This window comes from Vigna angularis, chromosome 2 (genome assembly GCF_016808095.1).
Source record: "Vigna angularis cultivar LongXiaoDou No.4 chromosome 2, ASM1680809v1, whole genome shotgun sequence".
In the NCBI taxonomy this organism is placed as follows: Eukaryota; Viridiplantae; Streptophyta; class Magnoliopsida; order Fabales; family Fabaceae; genus Vigna; species Vigna angularis.
The window spans coordinates 38,847,014-38,871,278 of record NC_068971.1 but is presented as its reverse complement, the minus strand read 5'-3'; the positions used below and the strand labels follow the sequence as shown (position 1 = coordinate 38,871,278).

The window sequence follows — 24,265 nt, the reverse complement described above, 5'->3', positions numbered from 1 at the left end:
TTTTATCTAATTTTCATTTATATTCTTTTATCAAATTACAAAATACACTGAACCAACTCAGTTACCAGTACAAAAATAGAGTCTTCGTCGTCGTCTTTCCTTACTTTTACTTGTCACCAAGAAATATCAATCTTCCGCAGCACTCTTCTCAATTCGAGTTTCGAGCGCAAGGAACATAACAGAAAAACGCAATCATTACCTTCCATCGCCACCGAGTCTGAACAAGAACGAGTTAGGGTTGTAATCAGAGCGAGGGAGAAAATGGCTGTGAAGGACGACGTGGAAATCGTGAAGGCTCGCATCGACAAGAGGGATTACAGAAGAGTCGTGCTTAGCAACTCGCTCCAAGTGCTCCTCATTAGCGATCCCGTTACCGATAAGGTCGACTTCCTCTTCGATCTCTGATTCTGATTCCGATAGGGTCAGATTCTCTTTTTTCAGTATAAATTCACTCGCTCACTTCACGATTTTTTCGTTTCTGTGATTCGATATTTTTTCATTGCAGTGTGCTGCTTCCATGAACGTTGGCGTCGGTTACTTCAGTGATCCTGCTGGCCTCGAAGGCCTCGCCCATTTCCTCGGTATTTTTTCCTTTTCCTGCTTTGATTGTCGCGTATAGGTTTCGAATTGTGTAGGATTCTGTTCGATGTGTTACGAATCTGAAGAAGATTCCTTGTTTGAAGTTTGACAATGCAATTGTATTTTATAATGGTTTTAAAACTGGTCCATGAGCATGATTTTGGCCTCAATGTTAAGGCCTTTTTGTTTCCGCTACCGCAATTTTGGCGACATCGGCCATATTTGTTTGGGAACGTGATGAAACTGCGACAATTTATTTGAAACTGGCATAACCAGTATTGTATTACAGGAGAGGGAAATGAGATAGAGGATTTGAATGGGACCTTTTGTGATAGTGGGAAACACGTTAAGCAATCCATATATTTGATAAGAGGATAGGATAGAGTGTAGACATCAAAAAGAGGAGATAGTAGTTGGAGCACTTTGGGTTCATACTTTGAGATATAGAACGTTATGCATTGCTGCTAGGAATAGAGAAAAATAAGATACTAGATTCTAGCATCTGGACTTTATTATTTATACCAAGAATTATATTTTAATGGCTAATGGGTGGGTGCTGACAGTTTACCTGTTTTTTTTTTTTTTTTGTTTGAAATGAAATTTATTTCAAGAATTTTATTCTGGTTATTTCCTTGTTTTTGGTTGACAGAACACATGCTGTTTTATGCGAGTGAAAAATACCCAGTTGAAGATAGCTACTCCAAGTATATTAGTGAGGTATCGTGATGTCTGCTACTTTAAGTTGTGAAAAGTGCCATGGAATTTAGCTGCCACTCATTATGGAAATAGGCAACAATTATTTTTAACCTTTTTTTTCCTGATGTATTTCAGCTCTTCAATTTTATTTATCCATCATTCTATGAAATGAAAAAGTCGAACAAAATATTTAATGGTTGTTTCATATATCCTAATTCCTAATCTTATTGGCACTTATGGATAAGAATGTCAGTCACTGTTGAAATTTTTGTCAAAAGTATTAAATTTAGGAGAAATAATATATTTCTTATTATTTGTTTCCTTACATACATTGGATATATATACAGGAGCTTATTGAATATTTTAGGAAATAAAAGCAGCCTATTATACGGAACAAATCTCTGGAATTGTGGGATTGTTATAGTAGTAATAATAGCAAGACACTGAAAATATAACAAATTAAATAATGAGAACAATATCTAAAGTTTCCTAAAATATATTTTAAAACTCTTCCTCAAGCCGGTGAATAAGTGTTTTCCATTCCCTTTCAAAATTATTGCCGCTCAGCCCCTTGGTGAATATGTCTGCAAGTTGACCTTGAATGGACACTTATAGCTTGCAAATCAAACCACGGTCAAACTTTTTTTTGATAAAATGTCTATCCACCACACTATGTTTGGTTCTATCATGCTGTACTGGATTGTGGGCTATACTAATTGGAGATTTATTATCGCAATATAACCTCATAGGTTCATCCCACTTTATCCTTAAGTCTTCCAATATAATCTTTAGCCATAAAATTCACATATTCCTTGCATTGCTCGAAATTATTCTTCAACACTAGATCTAGCTACCACACTTTGTTTTCTCTCTTCCAAGTTACTAGATTTCCACCAAGAAAGGTACAATATCTAGTAATTGACCTCCTATCCACAATTGAACCTGCATAATCAACATCTGTATATGCCTCAAGACTAGCATTCTTAATTCTTTTGAACAAAATTCCTCTTCCTAGAGTCCCTTTTAAATACTGGAACATTCTAAGTGTAGCTTGTAAATGTGCTTCCTTTGGTTGAAAAGAGAATTTGAGGTGTTTTTGGTAAATGACTTCTATAGAGATTCTAAAGGTGATGAAACCGAATAGCTCCCAGGAAGGAGAGGTGAGTCACAATGGACAAGCTTAGAAACCTTGTCCTTCCTTAGCCAGAGTGTCTCCTGACGCTTCTCACCCAAGTTTCTAGATAGAAGTCTTTCAAAACCTTTTTGGAATGCAAAGATGTTATGCTCCTAGAAACCAAACGAAGGTTTAACTATGTGAAACGCGCTCCTAAGTATCACGGAGACTTAAAACATAAAAGACAATCAAGCAAGAAAATAAATGAATGGAAATGGAAGACAATGATAACCGGCCCTATGTGAAAGTGCAAGTGACACTTGGAGCCCCTTGACACACTTTCACTCTAATAAGTGGGAACTAACTATTACAATGTTGCTTAGTAGACTTGGAATTGCTTGGATAGCATTTTTCCAAGTTACTTTAAGTTTGAGAAATGTAAAGCAATTAAACTTCAAAGGTTCCGTGATACAAAGCTGAAAAATGGAGAAAAATGAGCTATTCTATGTATACAAGGGAGGCTACCAAATCTGAATGTAGTTTAGCTCCAAAAGTATGTGAAATTTTTGGTGTGAAGGGTGGGGAAATGCTGCTGAAAACTGTACAAGAATGCAGCTTGGAGAACAACCTTTGTAGCCAATTCTACAAACTCTCCACTTCCTAGTATGCTACCCTCTTGGAGGAAGCTTGTTGGAACTTGGATCACCTCAAAATGAAGTCACACTCCACTGTCAAACACTGAAACCGTGAGGTGATGGAAAATCTGCTGCACTAGAAATTAGTTAACCAAAAACCAGTTTTTAAACATAGTTTGGAAGCCAAAAATGATGAATGCAAGTGATATACGGCTAGAACAAAAGGTAGCACTCAAAAGGAACCTAGGATAGGGTCTAGAACAGATTATAAAAGCAAGAAAAGACTCAAAACAGTGAGGAAAATATGTGCTGTAAAACTGTTTGATGTAATTTCCAAACTGTTTGTCAAAATGCCACAAAGAACTGTAGAACTTGTGTTTTCTGGTTTTTGATGTGTAAACTGGATTGCCGGGATTTAATTGCCTTTTTCAGATTGGTTTACACCTGTGTATGGATTTAATTGTGTTTGGGACAAGATCCCCAGCTTTTGCCAAACCAGTTTACAATTTGAATATAAGATGGTGGCTAAAAATATGACAACAGCAGTAAAAGTGGCTGAAAAATAAGAAACAACAGTATGGAATTTGAATGGCAGTGAAGTCAACTGCTCAATGACACTTCAAGCAGCTTTATATCATCATAATAGGTGTGTCCAAGCACTCAATCAGCAAAGAAATTGACTGCTGTAAAAGATGACAAGTGCACTACTTAAAAATGAGGAAAATTTGGTGATGCAGCAAGTCAATACCAATTTGGCTCAAAATTTACCATATGAACAGTAACCAACCAATTTCAATTCACCAAAAATGACTCCAAACTCAATGAAACTGATCTAAAACAGACAAGATCTCAATATGAGGTGTGCACTTGCATATTTCAAGTAAAATGATGGTTCAAGATGTGAAATGATACCTTGGCTATGAAAAGAGCAATTGGACAGTGCAGGTTTTAAATGATCAAATGAATGTGTGCAAACAGTTGCAATGCACAGAAACATACACATGCTCGAAATCATAGTCAGAGTTGCTAATTATGCAGCAAAAAAAAACTAGAAATCTGCATTAGAATTGAAAAAAATTGCATAGAATCAAGGCTGGCTGGATCAAACAAGATAGAAGAATGGTCCTATGCACTAGATCTAGCTTAGAAAAGATGAGCTAGAAGATTAAAATGGCCTAAGACACAAGCAATGATATCAAGGACGGTGCAAAACTTGAAAGTATTGTGACATTACCGAAACAGAGTTTTAAACAACTCAACTACTCTTTTTGTGATTCATTGTTGATTTGTAACTGTTAACACTTGAAACATGTATAAATGCATCAAAGAAACTTGTCTCAAGTTTTACAATCAATAAATCTGAACAAAAAGGAGATGCACATGATGAAATCAGACATGCCTCGTATTGCAAAATCTGAAATTAAAGTTGGAGGAACTCAACCACACATTTTGCAATTCTGTGAGTATTGTAGTGTGCACTGCTGTTAACTCAAATGATCAAGCTGATTTGATGTCATTGCTTTATAGGATCAACATAGAGCTTAGTAGATGCACACGACTCAAAGAAAACGAAAAAAAAACGAAGCTGAAAACAGTAGCAATTACTTGACGGAATTAAAACTGCAGTGATTTTCTGCACATGACCGTGATACAAAACGGAAATGATGAATTTAGGTGAATTGGATTCAATTAAAAGAATTGCACCGATTAAAATGAAGAACAAACACTAACGAACAGTGAATAGAATCAAACATTCACTCAAACATAGAATCAAACCAGAAAAACAAAATGGAACAGTGACATATATGAACAGCACAAGACGGAAAAAAAAACAGAGGAATGGATACGAGACACTTAGCTCTTGAAGCGTGACTGAAACGACTGGCTCTTGATGCCAAATGATGGAAGCTTCCTTGCAATTTAATCACGAGCACTTCCAAAACCAGAGAAGGCAGCGGTTAGTTGGATGACGATGAGGCACGGTAAGTGTCTGATGAGTGTTTCAATGAAGGTGTATGAGTGGATCAAGGAATCTCAAGCTCCGAAAGCCTTCCAAGAGGGAAGGAAGCTAGAGGATAATGTGCAGAATAGGCACAAAGTGTTTGAACTCTGAAAGAATGTCTGGAGAAATCTCAACAGCATTTCATTATCAATTCAAAGTTGAATTTACAAAGGATGAAGCCCCCTATTTATAGATGAAGGAGAACTTCTAAGACGTGTTATGCAAGCTATTCTAAAGGCACGTGATGCAATGAAAGGAAGCTTGGGAAGCAAGCTAAGTTTGCCAGCTAAGCAGAACTGCAGAGGAAGATGGAGTTGCTGTCTGCGGTGACGCTGGGCTGTACAAAATTCATGCATCTGAGCGGTAACAGCGACATCTTCAATTTTAGCTCCTTTGCTTTTCCTTGCTTGGTTACTCCTCCAAGTGTTTGCCAAGCTTTATTTAATGACCTACAAAACAATGTAAAGTTATTTAAAGAGGAGGAAGATTTTAGTAATTAATACTCCATAAGAGCAAAGTAGTGAGTGCTCCCTCTTCCTCTTGGATTCTCTTAGACATGGCTCTTGTTAAAGGTCCTATGTTGAGCTTGGATGGTCCTCCATCATGTCCCGTATATCCGGGTGGTATCTCCATGTATATTTCTTTTTCTAGATCCTCATGTAGGAATGCATTTTTTACATCAAATTGTTGTAGTTCCTAATCATAGTTTGTTGCTAATGACAAAATTACTCTAACTGTGTTCATTTTGGCAACTGGTGCAAAATTCTCTAAGTAATCAACTCCATATGTTTGGGTGAACCCCTTGGCCACCAACCTCACCTTATGCCTCTCAATAGTCCCATTGGCCTTGTACTTCACAGTATAAACCCACTTGCACCTAGTAACCCTTTTTCTTGGTGGTAGGGTGACTAGCTGCCAAGTATTGTTTTGTCCACTGCCTCCTCCAAGTCCATGGCTTGTTTTTCATTTTGTGTAAATTAATGCCTCAAATACAGAAGAAGGTGCAATCGTGGTGTTTAGGCTTAATCTTTGGCATTATCAGACCTAATTTTTTTATATTAACCCTAAATTGATTTTTAATCATTGAAGCAAACTGTAGAAAACAAAGCTGACCTCAGATTTGTGTTTAAGAAGGAAAATCCATGTTACCCTTGTACAATCATCTATAAAGGTTATAAATCATTTAGCCCTTGATGTACTAGGAATATTAGAGGGACCCCACACATTCGTATGAACAATTTAAAATGGAGAATTGCTTGCTTTATTGCTGATAGGAAAAGGTATAAGCTTGTGTTTGGCAAGCTCACACACCTCCCAATGAAGACTTTCTAGATATAAATTTTTAAACAAGGAAGGAAATATTAACTTTATGACCTGAAATAAAGGATGTCCCAAATGACAATGAAACAATTGGATTTTTTCTTTGGTGGTCATGGAGGATTCAAATATTAGAGAGTGACTCTTGATGGGCAGACTCAAATCTTCCATGTAGTAAAGGCCATTCCATTATCTAGCATGTCCAATCATCCTCCCTGACTTCTTGTCCTAAAATATACAAGAGTTGCTATGAGATACTACATTACATTAGAGGTCCTTGGTAAGTTTTTGTATAGATATCAAACTTGTGGATAATTTAGGGACATGAAGAACATTTTGTAGTATTATGGTTGGGGTTATTTGGACGTCTCCTTGTCTAGCTATATTTATGAGGGTTCCATCACATGTAGAAATTTTCTTGCTGGTGGGACATGAGGAATATGTGGAGAAGTGTTTAGGGAATGGTGTCATATGGTCTTAGGCTCCAGAGTCTAGTATCTGCAATTGGGATCTCTAGCATTAGACTCCTTCTAATTTCTTCACTCTCAATAATTGCCATTACTTCATTGAGTCCAGGAACCTTCTCCTTTCCTAATATTTGGATTTTGACTTGATCATATTCTTGGTTTAGGCCTACCAAGAAATCATACACCTGGTCTTGTTCATTGTATTCTCTTAGAATTGTTGAATCCTTAGAACACTTGGCCTTTATGACCCTATAATAATCTAATTCCATCCATAATGATTTGAGTTGATTTGTGTACTCCATGACAGTTTTAGTGTATTGTTTGACTGCTATTGTTTTACTTTCACCTCATAAATCTGGGCAGCATCTTTTGGCTTAGAGTAGGTTTGCTCTATTGCAATCCATATAGCCTTCACAGAAGTGAGGAACGTGCACATATCAATAATTTCCAGAACCATTGAGTCCATAGCCATGCCACGATCATGGAGTCTTCTTCATCCCATGACTTGAATCTGGCATTTCCTTTTAGGATGGTCTTAATGAAATTCTAGGGTTGGGCAGCAATGAACGCTGCAATCAAATCACACAGTCAAAGGCTCCCAAGGATCGGGAGCTCTGATACCATATTAAATTTAGGAGAAATAATATACTTCTTATTATTTGTCTCCTTACATACATTGGATATATATATATACACACACACACATAGGAGCTTATTGAATATTTTAGGAAATAAAAGCAGTTTACAGAACAAATCCCTGGAATTGTGGGATTGTTATACTAGTAATAATAGCAAGATATAGAGAATATCACAAATTAAATACATGGGAAAAATTTCCTAAAATATATTTTGACAAAAAGCATTACTCGAATAAGGAGAAGCAAATTCTGAATTGCTTGTGGAGCGTCAGCATGATTGAGTATTGATAACATGATTGAGTATCTGCAAAGAGAAGTGCGTGAGTGGGAAAAATGGCAGATTTTAAATATCTGTATTAGAATTTCTTGACAGGTGAGTATGACTTTAAGAAACAGAGATGTGTTTCCTGTTTACATGTTATAATATAGGGGACATATTTCTAGGTCAAAATGAACTGCATAGATACTATACCTTTTTAAAATGATTGTTTTGTCATGTATGGTCTGTATTTATTAAACGCCACAATGACTTTGCCATGTTTTTAAACTTTTAGGATTTAAGACCTGCATTTTTGGTTCTTGTGGTGCGGTCAGAATGTGGTCTCTTTTGCTCTCAAGTATTCCCAAGGGCTTGTTTGGGAGAAGGGCAAAGGGAATGGAATGGGGGAAAATCTGTATTAGACTTTTCTGTTTTTCTGCAAACTGTATAAGACTTCAATCGCTCATAGCTGCAATTTTTGAGCTTGCATTATGTTATGTTTTTAGTTTGATGCATCTGGCCTACTACTCTGCTAGTATCTATGCTGATACATATTCTACTTTTAAGATGGTTAAGAGTTTCAATTTTTTTATTTTGTATTAAACATCAGCATCAGTTGGGGCTTAGAAAGCTGGAGCAATTCCATTGATTTATTATTTTTTAAAAATATTCTTAAATTTTTTTCAAACAAGGGTTTTTATTTTGGTTTCATTGCTGTGTCTGCTTTTCTGATGCAGCATGGAGGAAGCACCAATGCTTTTACATCATCTGAACACACCAACTATTATTTTGAAGTTAACACAGACGGCTTTGAAGAGGCCCTGGACAGGTAGGTCCTGCTCTTTATTGTTTCCTCTTTTAATCCCTTATAAAAGTTCTAAGTATGTTTGTCTTCCAGATTTGCTCAGTTCTTTACTAAACCATTGATGTCTCCTGATGCCACCATGAGGGAAATTAAAGCTGTTGATTCGGGTTAGCCAATCTTTTCGCTGTTTGATGTGTTTTGTTTTATTTCCTTATTTCTTATTGGCATACTATTCCTCTGCTTTCTCTTTTACAGAAAACAAGAAGAATTTATTATCTGATGGATGGAGAATGAACCAGGTATGTGCTATTGCTTTTATATCATTTTTAGGGGGGCTTTGTGGTAAAGTTGGTTGGTTGGTTGTTTGAGATGAAATTCAGTGTTGCTTTTAGGAGACAGATTTTCCAGTAGTATAGCAGATCTCCTCTATTTTTGTTTATGATGGGAATAGTGTAATACACATTCTTAATTATCAATAGCACTCTATAGTGGTGCAGAGTGGCCACAGAATGTTACATTGTATCATTGCCTTTTTGAATAGTGGATGTAGTGGTTGCAATTGCAGCCAAAGTAGTGGCCATTGTGGATCTAGAGTAAGGCTTTTTGCAAAACCGATTTTTCCCTCATAACAACCTCACTTTAAGTTGGGGGTGTGGGGTGGGTTAGAGGCAAATCCGATTTCCCTATTCAATAGAATTTGAAATATTCCCTTATAGGATATAGTTTCCGGTGCTTCTTAACTCACCTACCCTTTATTCGTCTCTCTAAACTATGATTGTTTTGAACTTTGAACCCCAAACCTCTGTTCTTTTCTCTGTGCAACACATATCCTCACCTTCTATTGATATTTAAGATATATTGCATTTAAAATATTAATGTCTTTCAGATTTTGTTTGTTTTCTTGACTTCTATTGTATCTTTTGCTTTTAAAAACGTTGACCTTTTATTGTAAATTATGAATCCATTATGAATTTTTTCCTTATATCAGCAGTTAGAAAACTTTTTTCCTTATATTTTTACTTTAAGGATCACTTGTAATATTTAGTCTTGTCCTTTTTCTTCCATTTTTGTGTGTGGTGTGGCTTTTACTTATGGTGTTTTTAGTGTGATGAAAATTGAAAGTCAGTTTGGTAAGTGATGCTTGAGGGGCTAGGGTCTCATGAAAATAGTTTGTTGCTTCTAAATATGGAAGAACTATGGTTGCTTCTTATTGAATATAGTAAAACTAGGTATAAGATTATTCTCTCTTGTGCCTAAAACATGTATAGGGTAATATATTTATAATGAAGAATTATACAAGTATATATGACAACTAAACATAAATATAGTAAATAGAAGATATTGTTAAAAACAATATCAACAATATCTACCATTATCAAACAATATCAAAAGTCTACATTTCCCTAATTAACATAAAATGTAATATATCTAACATCTATGTTTTCCTAATTAACATAAAACACAATATATCTAACTCTCTCCCTCAAGGAGGTGTATATAAATTGTATGTACCAAGCTTGTTACAAATATAATCAATTCTCAGTCCCTTTAAAAAACTTAGTGAAAATATCTTTAATTGATTGTTTGAGTTAACGAACTCAGTCTTGATGTCTCCAAATACAATCTTTTCTCGAATGAAATGACAGTCAATCTTAATGTATTTGGCCTTTTCATGAAAGACAGTATTAGAAAGTGGGTAATGAGCCTAACTCATCCTTACAAAACCGGCTTGTAAGGTGAGGTTTGTACCTCACTTATATATTATATTTTGGCCTTATCTCTAGTCGATGTGGGACTTCCAACACACCCCCTTCACGCCGAGGCATAAACATCTCGTGCGTGATAGTAAAAATTGGGTGGTCCGATAACGGCCCGATAGCAGATGGAATATAAGAACAGAATGCCCACTTAGAACTCGCTAGGATATGCTCTAACCATGGCTCTGATACCATATTAGAAAGTGGGTAATGAGCCTAACTCATCCCTACAAAACCGGCTTGTAAGGTGAGGTTTGCACCTCACTTATATATTATATTTTGGCCTTATCTCTAGTCGATGTGGAACAAAGTTGAAAATAAGACTTATTTTATTATTCTCAAATCATAAAAAAGACATTCTCATACCCTCTATTTGTAATAATCTAGTTCTCCTAAAAAGGGAAATAGGGAAACTAGGAAAACTAGGAAAACTAGGAAAAATAAAATAAAATAAAAGATTATGTATCTATTTCCTCCAATTAGGAAGATTCTAAAGATATTATCTCAAATTACAACACTCCCCCTCAAGTTGGTAAATGAATATCAATCAATCCCAACTTGCCTACAAGATCTTGAAATCTATCCGGAGGAAGCCCTTTTGTAAAAATATCTGCTATTTGAAGTTCTGTAGGAACATGAGTTGTAATCACAAAGCCTCTGTCAAGATTATCTTCGATGAAATGTTTGTCAATTTCAATGTGTTTGGTTCTCTCATGCTATACTGGATTATGGGCTATGCTCATAGCAGACTTATTGTCATAGTGTAGTTGCACCGGGTTCTCCACTTTGACTTTAAGATCATCCAAAATGATTTTCATCCAGAGTCCTTCACACATTCCTTGAGCAAGGGCTCGAAATTCAGCTTCTGCACTGGAACGGGATACTTTATCTTGCTTTTTGCTTCTCCATGTTACCAGACTATCTCCAAGAAATACACAATACCCAGAAGTAGATTTTCTGTCAGTAATAGAACCTGCATAGTCAGCATCAGTATATATCTTCATAGTCAATGTGTCTTCTCTTTTGAATAATAGCCCCTTTCCTAGACTTGACTTCAAGTATTGGAGAATTTTGTCAATGGCTTGCATGTCTCTCTCTTGGATCATGCCTAAATTGACTCACTACACTAACTGCATAAGCAATGTATGGTCTTGTGTGTGATAGATAAATCAATTTCCCCACCAATCTTTGATATTGGGCCTTCTCTACAGGAGCACTTTCTTCACTTCCAATTCTGTGATTCTGTTCTATAGGAACTGTTGAGGTTATACATCCTAGCTTTCTTGTTTCTTTGAGGAGATCAAGTACATATTTCCTTTGGGAGATGAAAATTCCGTTCTTGGAGTAGGCAACCTCTATTTCAAGAAAATATTTGAGTTTTCCTAGGTCTTTCATTTCAAATAGAGTTGCCAATTTTTCTTTTAATGCCAATTTTTCTTTTAATGCCAATTTTTCTGTTTCATCATCTGTTGCAATAATCATATCATCCACATAGAAAAGCAATAGAGTGAGTTTACCTGTAGAAGAGTGCTTTATGAATAGAGTATGATCTCCTTGGCTTTGTCTGTATCCCAAGGAAACCATTGCTTTTGTAAATCTTCCAAACCATGCTCTAGGGGATTGCTTAAGACCATACAATGTTTTCTTCAAGAGACATACCTTGTTTCTTTCATTTTTCACTTCAAACCTGGGGGAATCTCCATGTACACTTCCTCATCTAGATTTCCATGAAGAAAGACATTCTTCACATCCAGCTGGTGTAAGTCCCATCCAAAATAGGCAGCCAAAGCGAGAATAACTCGAACTGTATTCATCTTTGCCACTGGGGCAAATGTCTCCTCATAATCAATCCCATATGTTTGGGTATATCCTTTTGCCACCAATCTAGCTTTATATCTTTCTATTGTCCCATCTGCCTTATGTTTCACTGTGAATATCCATCACCCTACTGCCTTCTTGTCTCTTGGCTTTTCAACAATCTCCCAAGTTGAATTTCTTTCTAATGCATTCATCTCTTCTTTCATGGCTTGATTCCAATGTTCAAGTTTCATGGCCTCCTGGATTGAGGTAGGAATTTTTGTGGCATCAATGGCAGCAATAAAACTTCTGTGCTTATCAGAGAGATTGTTAGTGCAAACATACTGAGAAATAGGATATTTAGCACATGATCTTCTTCCCTTTCTCAATGCAATGGGTAAATCCTCAATAATACTCACGGGTAAATCCTCAGTAATACTTATCTCCTCCTCATTGAAATCTTCAGGGATCCTCACCTCCGGAGTAGACAATTTTTCTTGCTTGAGAGGCGAAGTGGGTTGTTCTCTTCTTTCATATTTTTTGCCAAAAAATCTGTCTTCTTCCTCTTCTTCCTCATTGTGGACTATGGTAGCTTCATTGCTCAAGTCTTGGGCATCCTGCAAAGACAAACATGGTAATGACAAGAAGGAGAGTTCATCCACTTCAAGTGCTTTCTCTCCCTGAAGTGGTGGACTGACATAAAAGGATTGTGTTTCATGAAAGGTGACATCCATGGTGATAAAGACGCGATGACTCTGAGGATGATAACATTTGTACCCTTTTTTATTAGAAGGATACCCAATAAAGACACGTTTAAGAGCTCTGAGATCTAATTTACCACGATTAGGATGATGAGAGTGAACAAAAACATCACATCCAAAGACTCGACTAAGTAGACTCGTTAGTAGGAAACAAGAAGGAAGAAAAGACAATAGAGACTTTATAGGACTAATGCCATTTAAGATACGAGTGGGTAACCTGTTGATGAGATATGTGACAGTTAACACAACTTCTCCCTAGTAATTTTTTGGAACAGACATTTGAAAAAGAAGAGCTCTAGTTACTTCAAGAAGATGACGATTCTTTTTTTCTGCAACCCCATTTTGTTGAGGGGTGTTAACACAAGTTAGTTCTTGAACAATACCATTATGAGACAAAAAATTGAGAAATTCATGATTCACATATTTAGTACCATTATCAGACCTGATTCTTTTGATATTCTTTCCAAATTGATTTTGGACAAGATGGAAAAAATTAACAAAAATTTGAAAAACTTCGGATTTATTTTTCATAAGGTATGTCCACGTGACATGGGTACAATCGTCAATAAAGGTAACGAACCATTTGGCTCTGGAAATAGAATCTATGACAGGACCCCAAACATCAGAGTGAATTAAATCAAATGGAGAAATACTCTTTTTGTGACTAATAGGATAAGATGCACGATGATGTTTTGACAATTGACAAATATCACATTTAAAAGACTCAACAAACTCTTTGGTAAACAAGTGGGGAAACAAGGACTTGATAAGACTAAATGAAGGATGCCCAAGCCTTTGATGATGTAGCCATATTTGAGATTTTGCCCACGTCTCAGATATAGCTTGTTGACTCATGATTTTTGTGTTGCTTTGGTCATTAAACACTAAAAAATACAACCCACTCTACTCCTTAGAAGTTAAAATTGTCTTCCCCGTGGCAAGGTCCTGAAAAACACAATAAGTTGGAAAAAATGTTATTGAACAATTTAAATCCTTTGTGAGTTTTTGCACAGAGATAAGACTATTAGCTAATTGAGGAACATGTAAAACATCCTTTAATACAATAGATGAGTCCAAAATTATATTTCCAGAGCCGCATATAGGTATACCCTGACCATTCGCAACTGTAATAAGTTGTTCTTTATTTCTTTTACCATGAGTCGAAGGACACACTGAAAGGTGTCATATGATCAGTTGCACCCGAATCAAGGATCCAAATACCTTGAGACACATGATCAACAATATTGAGGCAAATCTTACTTTTTATGGACATAGTACATGATCCAAAGGGCTTACTCATTGATTCATCCATTGCTTTCAAAGGAATAATTTTTACTTCAGACATCCCGTAGAACGCAACCAGGAGTCTCCAAGACGATGACGCGTATGAGTCCCGAGAAAAAAGGAGCAGAACTTAAAACTCAGATCTACTCAAATATAGGCCAAACGGGTCGTCACCAACCCTAAAAACAGACTCAGGAGGCTTCGGCGACGGCGAGTGGGTCACACCGAGAAAAAAGGAGCAAAACTTTAAAACTCAGATATACTCAAATACAGCCAAAACGAGTCGTCACCGACCCTAGGAATAGACTCAGGGGGCTCCGACAACCTTGTCTGTGGCGGCGGCGGCGAGTGGGTCTTGCCGGAGGTGGGCGCGTGGGCTACACGCGCCGACGACGGTGGCGGCGCGTGGAGGCGCTTGGCGGCTCCTCTCACGGAGCGACTTCCGGCATTGAGATTGCCGGTGTTGGGCGCACCTTTCTGCCCTATCAACGACCCCAACCGGCAACGGTGGTCGGACAGCGGCAACATTGGTTGGATAGCGGCGGCGCAACTTGTTGCAGCGGAATCGAGCCCCAATATCAGGAGCTCTAACACCAAGTTGAAAATAAGACTTATTTTATTATTCTCAAATCATAAAAAATACATTCTCATACCCTCTATTTGTAATAATCTAGTTCTCCTAAAAAGGGAAATAGGGAAACTAGGAAAACTAGGAAAAATAAAATAAAATAAAAGATTATGTATCTATTTCCTGTAATTAGGAAGATTCTAAAGATATTATCTCAAATTACAACAAACAGGATTAGAACTAATGTGAAGAGCTGCTTGATTGTCACATATAAGTGTCATTTGAGTGACATCTCCAAATTGTAATTCTCTAAGCAATTGGTTAAGCCAAACAAGTTTACAAGTGGTTGAGGCCATAGCTTTATATTATGCTTCTGCATTAGATCTTGTCACAACACTTTGTTTCTTGGTCTTCCAAAAAATCAAGTTACCACTAATGAAGACACAATACCCAGAGATATATCTTCTATCAAAAGGTTATCCTACTCAATCAGCATTTGAATAGAAAACAACTTTTTTATGAATCAACCAAACAAAGAAAGATGAGAGAAAAATCAAAGCACACAAAGATTTATATTGGTTTAGCTTTTCTCAAGCCTGCATCCAGTCTTTCCTCAACAATCTTAGTTGGGGGGGCAATCCACTAATCAAGATTTGAGTACAAGAATACAATGATGCTCTCAATTGCTATCCTCACACTATTCAAATCTGAAACAACAAATACAAGAAAGGATTTTATCACTCTCAAACAACAAAAGAGATGATACACTCAATCTCTAACAATACAAGAGAGGAAACACTCACGCTCTAACCTGGCCTACCAAGCACAAGTGCTAAATCAAATACAAGGTACAAGAACCTTATTGTATAACACTCTTATAGTGCAGAATAATCAGAACATATGAAGTCCAATGAATCTTGAATGAATTCTTGATTGCTTGAACACCAATGAAGCTTGAATTCCTCCAAGAATGCTTCTTGAGAAAACCTGTACTCAAAACTCAAAGAGAAAACGTTAAAGAGTCAGGTCTCAAGTCTGGTTTATATAGAAATACCAAATCTTATTGCAGTTTAATCGATTATGTTAATGGCGTAATCTATTATACTTTTCGTTCTATTTTAATCGATTAAGGTACTTATGTAATCGATTATTTTGACATTTATGCTTATAACTGCTTCTTTCAACTAACCTAACAAATTAGGTTATTTGTATAATGAATTAGACCTTTCTTTTTGTTTTAATCGATTATAAAACTTATATAATCGACTATTTTGCCACTATGCCTTGTTTCTCACCCATTTGCCTTTCTTAACAGATTATGTTATCTGTATAACAAATTATGTCTTTCTCTCTATTTTAATCTATTATGTAACTAATGTAATTGATTATAACTGAGCATGTTGCCCTATTTTGCATTCCAAGTGTTCTGGCTTAATCTAATGGATTATATCACTAATGAAATCGATTATTTCTACCAAAAGCATAGATTTTCAATTTGTTTGGGCTTATTTCATTAATCATTTTATGATTAATACATCTAGCACTAACATCTTAATGATTTAAACACTTGTTATGCCAGTTTGTTGTGCAAGGATGATTAAAACCATTTCTAATCATTTTAAACCATTCATCATCAAAAACTAATATATGTGGAGTCTAGGCTCCCCCTATCAACAGGAACCATATAAAAACACCTTTTCCAGGAGATCCTTTAATGTACTTTAATATACGGATGACTGCATTCCAATGATCTTCACACGGGGAATTCAGAAATCGGCTCACCATATGGACTGCAAAGGAAATGTTAGGACGATTAACAATAAGGTAATTTAATTTCCCAACCAATCTTCTATATTACTCAAGATATGAAATAGGCTTCCCCTAATTTTGTAGGAGTTTGGTATTAGGAACCATGGGTGTGTCAATAGGTTTTGAATTCATCAACTCAGTTTCCTCTAAAATATCCAATGCATACTTCTTTTGACATATAACAATATTATCATTAGATTATGCTACCTTAATACCCAAGAAGTACCTGAGTTTGCCAGGATCTTTGGTTTGAAAATGGTGGTAAAGATGTTGTTTCATCTGGGAGATGCCATGGTGGTGACAACTTGAAAGAACAATGTCATCCACATATATTATCAAATAGACACATCCAACACTTGAGTGATGGTAAAATAATGAATGATCTGCCTCACTTTGAGTCATACCAAATTGTTGAACCACACCACTAAATTTGCCAAACCAGGCCCTAGGAGACTATTTTAGACCATATAAAGATTTGCGAACACGACATACAAATCCAGAAGACTCCTTCTGAGCAACAAATCTGAAAGGTTGCTCCATCTAAATTTCTTCTTGTAAATTTTCATTGAGAAAAACATTTTTGATATCGAGTTGATAAAGAGGCCATTGTTGAAGAGCAACCATGACCAGAAATAAACAAACAGAAGCCATCTTTGCCAATGGAGAAAAAAGTATCTCCACAATCGAATCCAAAATTTGTGTAGCCTTTGGTTACAAGTTGAGCTTTGAGACGATCAATAGTACCATCAGGATCACCTTTGATAGCAAAAACCCACTTGCAACCAACAACATATTTCCTAGACAGTAATGGGACGAGATCCCAAGTTCCACTATTCTGAAGAGCACATAGTTCATCCAGCATGACCTGACACCAACCAGGATGGACTAAGGTATCCTTAACAGATTTAGGAATGGACACAAAAGAAATAGATGAAATGTATGTATAAAAAGGTGAAGACAATCTATGGTAACTCAAAGCAATATAATGTGGAGAGAGATTACAAGTAGAACCTATATCTTTACGAAGAGCAATTGGAAGAGTCGGAGGAGACAAAATAGTTGGCACTTGAAGTGACAGTTGGTGGTTGTAGAGAATGATGTCTTCGACTATAAACCTGAAGTGGAGGTGGAAAAGGAGAATCTGACAGTGGACTAGGCACAACTAGTGGATCACTGACAACAAGAATATTAACTGTAGTAGATAGAGACACATTAGAAGAAAAAGGACCCTTAAAATAAAAAAAAGACTAATTGAAGATGACATCCGTGGAAATAAAATAACGATTAAGAGAAGGAGAACAACATTTATATCCTTTTCGTGATGGAGTAAATCCTAAAAAAACACATGTGTGATTTAAGAGATAACTTATCTAGACTAGGACTAAAATTATGAACAAAACATGTAGACCCAAAAACTTTAATAGGTAAGGGATGTATGCATGGGGAAATAAAATAGAATGAGGAGTGCAACCTCACCTTACAAGTTGGTTTTGTGGCGTTGAGTTAAGCTTAAAGTCCATCTCTTAACATGGTATCTAGAGTTAGGGTTTCTCGGTAACTCATACATTTGTTCGATATTGTTAAGATATTGTTAGTTATAATATCCTATGTTGGTTACAATATTATGTGTATTTGGGCCTAGTCCATATTTTATTTATTATTCATTAGAAATACATTACCCTTTGTGTATTTTCTACACAAGGGGAATTAGCCATAACCCTAATTTTCACTACTTTCAACATGGTATCAGAGCCATAAGTTAGAGCTCATCCTAGCGAAATTTGTTATTTGTTGGATCTATTGTTCCACACTCTATCAGATCATCCATTAATGTCTAGTCCCACACTCAAGATGTATATGTCTCAGTGTGAGGGAAGTGTGTTGGAAGTCTTACATCGATTATAGATAAGGCCATTTCATAATATATAAGTGGGTGAAAACCTTACCTTACAAGCTAGTTTTGTGGTGCTGAGTTAGACTTATAGTCCATTTCTTATCATCTTTCAAATCTCAGCCTAGGATTGACTAGTCTTAGTATCATTATTTACTAACCAAAGAATAGATTCATAATTTATTTGATACTCAAAGAGGTTGGACTGATTTGTTTCTTTGGAGTTCATCCATTTTTCTTCCTTTCCCTATTTTATTAATACTCCTTATATACTTAATGTTTCTCTTCCAATATGTATTTGGATCATTGGGTGCTTTATTCGCATTGCAAATTTTGTTATTAAGCCTCTTATAGAGAAATGGTTGTAATCTCTCTTGGTCTCCTCCCTCCCTGAAACATTACTATATATGCAGCTTCAGAAACATCTCAGTGATGAAGATCATCCCTATCACAAATTTAGCACAGGTCAGTGGTATATTTAATTTCTTGTCTTTTAAACTTATACAATTGAACTTTTAACTTTTGCACCATCCTACTTGTGGTTGCATTCAAATAAATTTTGTCTACCATGGATAAACTCAATGGAGCATTTTGCTACAAACTTCTTTGAAGTACATTGGGAATGTCATGGCTATATTTTGGATATGAAGACAGCAGAGTCTTTGATTTTAGAAATATTTGGATCTCTATCTTTTCTTTTATCACGTGGATAGGTGCTGACTTCTGAGGCAACTGGAAGATATTTCCTTATAATTTCCCTGGAGTTTATTTTAAAAAATAATAAACTTCCAAATGCCAAATTATGTTTTTTTTTAAATAATAATTAATTTCATGTTATGTGCAATATTATCATGTCATTCATTGATTTGATTTTGAACCTAATAACTCTGGTGATTAATGCTTAAAACAGTACTTAATAGTAATTTGTTCTAACAGAAATATGTTTGTCCAAATGAAGCTGGAATATTTGTAATAGCTATCATTGTTGCAATATGCTTTTTCATCATAATAATTATTACAATGCTCTAATTTTTAGGGAACTGGGACACTTTGGAAGTTAAACCTAAAGCAAGAGGATTAGACACAAGGGAGGAGCTTCTCAAGTTTTATGATGAAAACTATTCTGCTAATTTAATGCATCTAGTTATATACACAAATGGTAACAAAAATCTTTTTTACAGTATGTCGGTTGAATTATTTTTTATCTTTTTTGAATTGCTACAATCTAATTATTTGTGCATGGATATTTTCAGAAAGCCTTGATAAAATTCAAAACCTTGTAGAAGAAAAGTTCCAGGATATTAGAAACACCAACAAAAGTTGTTTCCATCCTTGTGGTCAGCCATGCAAATCAGAACATTTGCAGGTGCAGATTTTGTATATCTTAATGGTGAAAACTAACCAATTTCTTTACAATGGATTCTAATCTATTTCTTATTTTGGGTATCTGTTTCAGATTGTTGTCAGGGCTGTCCCAATAAAGCAAGGTCATAAATTGAGAATTGCATGGCCAGTAACCCCTGAAATTCATCATTACACTGAAGGGCCAAGCAGGTATCTCGGCCATCTCATTGGTCATGAAGGAGAAGGGTCTTTATATTACATCTTAAAAAAATTGGGTGGGTACTCTCCATCTGTTGCACATTTCATTATTAGTTTTGGGGTTATTGTCTCACTCAGTCCCTTTCTTTTTACATGGAATTGGTGCTAATTGATGACGCACTTACTTAAACCTTTTGGATTTCTTTACCTTCGTCATTGATAAGCATATCATTCTCTGGATTTCATTACCTTCATCATTGATAAGCATACGATTCTCTGGAGTTTGAATCAATGCTTTTCTGATACATGCTTATGCATACCTTCTAGCTTCTACATGTTATAAATTTCTCATTTTAATCGCCTAGAAAAAAATTCCATTTGCAGGGTGGGCTACAAGCTTGTCTGCAGGTGAATCAGATTGGAGTTTGGATTTCGCATTCTTTTCAGTTGTAATTGATCTTACTGATTCTGGTCATGGTTAGCTTTCTCTGTCCCTCTCCCCTCCATGTTTTTCTTCTTTGTTGAACATATTTATCCTCTTTTAAAAATTTGTTAACTTGTGCATGTGCTCTTCATTGCAGTTATGTAATTGTTAAATTTACTACTACTACTAATACTACTATTACTGCTACTACTACCACTTTTACTAAATTCAAGGTTTTTTATCTATAGTTTTGTTGATTCTCTGAACTCATTTTTACTCTTTTTAATTATTTACAGAGCACGTAGAAGATATCATTGGGTTGTTGTTCAAATACATCGAGCTTCTACAACACTCTGGTGTTTGCGAATGGATTTTTCAAGAGGTATGAATCTAGTTGAGAAAATGAACAATTTTTAACTTTTAAGGGAATAAAAGCTCATTTTTTAAATTTAGCTTGAAAGTAACATGTAATGTAAGTCAAAAAAAAAAAAAAGCAAGGATAAATGTGATCTTACAATTGCAATCTTCATTGATGATTGTGAATTTCGTGTATGCCTCACCTGTGGTTGTAGGTCTATAGTTTCCCACAGGCAAATTGTTGAACTACATTAATATTTTGGTATCAATTTCTTTTCCTTATTTTGTTCCACGAATGGTCTAAACATCAAGTATGGATTTTTGTATGTTGATGAAGCTTTCAGCAATTTGTGAGACCAAGTTCCATTATCAGGACAAAATTCCTCCCAGTGATTATGTTGTTGATATTGCATCAAATATGCAGGTACTCCATATTTCTTTTTCTAGATAAATAAATAACTTTGCAGGGGAGCTTCTTGATTGAAATTAAATTATTAATGGATCTTTTATTTTACAGTTTTATCCTGTGAAAGATTGGTTGACAGGATCATCCTTGCCTTTTAAGTTTAGCCCAAATGTTATCCATATGATACTAGGTCAGCTTTCTGCAGACAACGTTCGGTAAGTGTAACTAAATCAAGGCTATGAATTTATTTATATGAAAGATGTGAAGAACCAAATCTCCAAAACTGTTATTTCACTCAACAAAGAAAAAATTGATTAAAGTGTTTGAGATACTGTATCAGTAGTGCTGTGACTTAGTCATGATTAAATTTAAACTAGAACACATTCTCGTGCAGAATCTTTTGGGTGTCCAAAAATTTTGAAGGGCATACTGATAAGGTGGAGCCATGGTATGGAACTGGGTATTCCCTTGAAAAGATCACTGGCTCTGTTATTCAGGTATGTGTTTATATGAATAATAATGTTGATTTTTGGACTGTCTTGTTCATTTAGATAATTTTCTGTTTTTCACATGGAATTCACTATGTCTCTATTTTCAGTGATATGTTGAAATTGTTATGAAAAGATGGAACATGATAAACCTCATAATGCTTGCATTTGCAGGGGTGGATGGCTTCTGCTCCTAATGAAAACTTGCATCTTCCAGCTCCTAACAACTTCATTCCAACTGACTTGTCACTTAAAGTTGTGCAAGAAAAGGTATAATATATTTTTTAATTATATGTATGTGTGTGGTGGTGGGGGGTGGGGTGTTGCACCATGGTTATCTTCATCATTTATGAATACTTGGAAACAGGTGAAGTTCCCAGTTTTGTTAAGGAGGTCAACTTATTCAGCCTTATGGTACAAGCCAGACACATTGTTTTCTACACCCAAGGCTTACGTTAAGATTGATTTCAATTGCCCATATGCTGGAAGCTCTCCTGAGGCTGAGGTTTTGGTGCATATTTTCACACAATTATTGATGGATTACTTGAATGACTATGGTAGGTTTCTAGGTTTAGATGGACTTTGCTTCGTACTCAATTGTTTCTTCATATTGTGTCGACTAAGTTGCTAAATACAAGTTGAAGGAGTTCTTAATTTCTTTTCTTAGCTTATTATGCTCAGGTTGCTGGTCTATATTATAGCATAACTCACACAGATGGTGGTTTCCAGGTACTCTTGTAACGTATTTTAGTTTGCGACATTACAATTTCTGAATTTGAACGTTAAATATGACTCTATAATCACCGTTGATGAATGCTAGCAAGATGCTTTCTTGCACACTCTTTTCAACACTTTATTAGATGAAACTAATAGTGTACCTACTGGATAGGATTGAGAGGCCTGGCAAAAGGTAGTGAGACTGATGTAAATTTAACCAATAATTACAAGTATTGAAAAGATAGTGTTTCTCACATTTCTTTAATCAATAATATGCATTATTGTATTTTTTTTGTTCAATTGTAACATATAGAAGATCCTAAGTGATTTGAAATTTAATTGTTTAAAATATACCTGAGTTCAGTTCTACACTTTACTACTATAATTGATTAAAATAACAGACATCATGTGAAGGTTGACAATTTGGATCCTGATAATCATGAGTTTGATATTTGAAACCATAATAAAGGGTTAAATTTTTTATTATACCAGGGAGGGATAACGTAGACGTTTAATTTGGAAGATTCCTATTCTCATTATGATAAACCCATAGAGTTTTATTTATCTATTAACTCCTTTTGTATCTTAATTAAACCTTCAAGCTCTTTGGCTGCTTTGTACTATGAAATTTGTGTGGGAGTATAAATGAAAATAGAACAGAACTTATTTTTACCTCTGCCCGCTTTGATGAAATGTATTACTTCATTCTCTTAATTAAAATGCCATATTTTTTAGGTGACACTCCTTGGTTATAATCACAAGTTAAGGATATTACTCGAAACAATAGTTGAAAAGATTTCAACATTTGAAGTGAAAACTGACAGGTTTTCTGTCATCAAGGTACTTTAGCTTACATTTCTCACATGGGATTTAATTATCTCATTCTTGTCATTTGGAGATTGAATTGCTTTTTTATTTTGTGTACCATTTGACAAGGCTGATTCATTGATCGATTCTTCTCTTCTACACACTGTCTTTTTCCATCAAACATTGGCAATTACTTTCTTCCATATACTCTAGCATTCCATCATATTTTTTAAACCCATTATCAATTTCATGTCTAAGGTGTGCCTCATGCTGGTGCCTCTTATATTCATGGATTGTTTTGTGCTTCTAGCTCCCTATGTTTTGCTTTAGGATAGTATTATGTCACTATCACTGAAAAAGGATTACAAATTTTTTTGTCATTGTTTATGTTAAGCAGTGTATCTTGTCATTAAATAATCTATAGCATCTCAATTTGTTTTATGATGAAATAAAATAACCTTTATACTTGGGAATCGATGTGTTAGTTTAAAATTTCAACTATTCTATTGAAATATATTAATCATGTTTTCAAAGAGAATAATTTTGTGGTTCATAAGAAAAGACTAATTTTCTGTATATTCTAATACAAATACTTGAGATAAATACAAAAGAATAAAAATGAATTAGAGTCTAACTCCCCTTTCTTGAGTTCTCATATTTATAGTGATATTGAAAGTTCAAATTTGATGAGAGGAACAAGAAAAGAATAAGAAAGGTCACACCTAGAAACTAGGTACAACCAAAGCACTCCCCCTCAAGGATTTTGTTAGCACATTTGCAAGTTGATTATTGGATCCCTTAGTACATATTTCTTTGGACAACAACTTTTCTTAAACAAAATGATAGTCATTTTCTATGTTTTTAGTCCTCTTGTGAAATATTGGATTCAAAGCAATGTGAAGAGCAACTTGGTTATCGCAATTCATCTTCATTTGCTGAACCTCACAAAAATTTAATTCAGAGTTGGATAAACGCTTTGCCTGTACAATTAAATGTGTTTTCTTGGGCCATTCTTGTCTTCAGAAAGGGTATTGTTGTTATTCTCTGGAAATCAAGAAGTATGTGTCTGATGATATCACCTTTTCTGAACATACTTCTTTCTTCTCTTTGTCTATGAAAGATGTTTATTCCATCCAACAGGTCCT

At 35.4% G+C, this 24,265-nt stretch overlaps 1 protein-coding gene across 2 annotated transcripts in view; it reads left to right on the top strand.

Moving 5' to 3' along the window:
• Positions 1-62: 62 nt before the first annotated feature.
• The window catches only part of LOC108328969 (insulin-degrading enzyme-like 1, peroxisomal), a 35,708-nt gene continuing 11,505 nt past the window's right edge, over positions 63-24,265 (top strand). The window contains exons 1-19 of one of the 2 annotated variants that reach the window (XM_017562904.1): positions 63-381; positions 506-581; positions 1,229-1,296; positions 8,445-8,536; positions 8,606-8,679; positions 8,768-8,811; positions 18,793-18,844; positions 19,416-19,538; positions 19,633-19,745; positions 19,836-19,998; positions 20,306-20,398; positions 20,642-20,727; positions 21,040-21,126; positions 21,220-21,323; positions 21,503-21,605; positions 21,771-21,866; positions 21,964-22,153; positions 22,264-22,325; positions 23,049-23,153. In XM_017562904.1, coding sequence (XP_017418393.1) covers positions 262-381; positions 506-581; positions 1,229-1,296; positions 8,445-8,536; positions 8,606-8,679; positions 8,768-8,811; positions 18,793-18,844; positions 19,416-19,538; positions 19,633-19,745; positions 19,836-19,998; positions 20,306-20,398; positions 20,642-20,727; positions 21,040-21,126; positions 21,220-21,323; positions 21,503-21,605; positions 21,771-21,866; positions 21,964-22,153; positions 22,264-22,325; positions 23,049-23,153 — 1,851 coding nt within the window. In that variant the 5' untranslated portion in view covers positions 63-261. Of the gene's footprint in view, positions 382-505; positions 582-1,228; positions 1,297-8,444; positions 8,537-8,605; positions 8,680-8,767; positions 8,812-16,339; positions 16,504-18,792; positions 18,845-19,415; positions 19,539-19,632; positions 19,746-19,835; positions 19,999-20,305; positions 20,399-20,641; positions 20,728-21,039; positions 21,127-21,219; positions 21,324-21,502; positions 21,606-21,770; positions 21,867-21,963; positions 22,154-22,263; positions 22,326-23,048; positions 23,154-24,265 lie in introns of those variants that run through there. The other variant, XM_017562905.2, reaches the window with a different exon arrangement.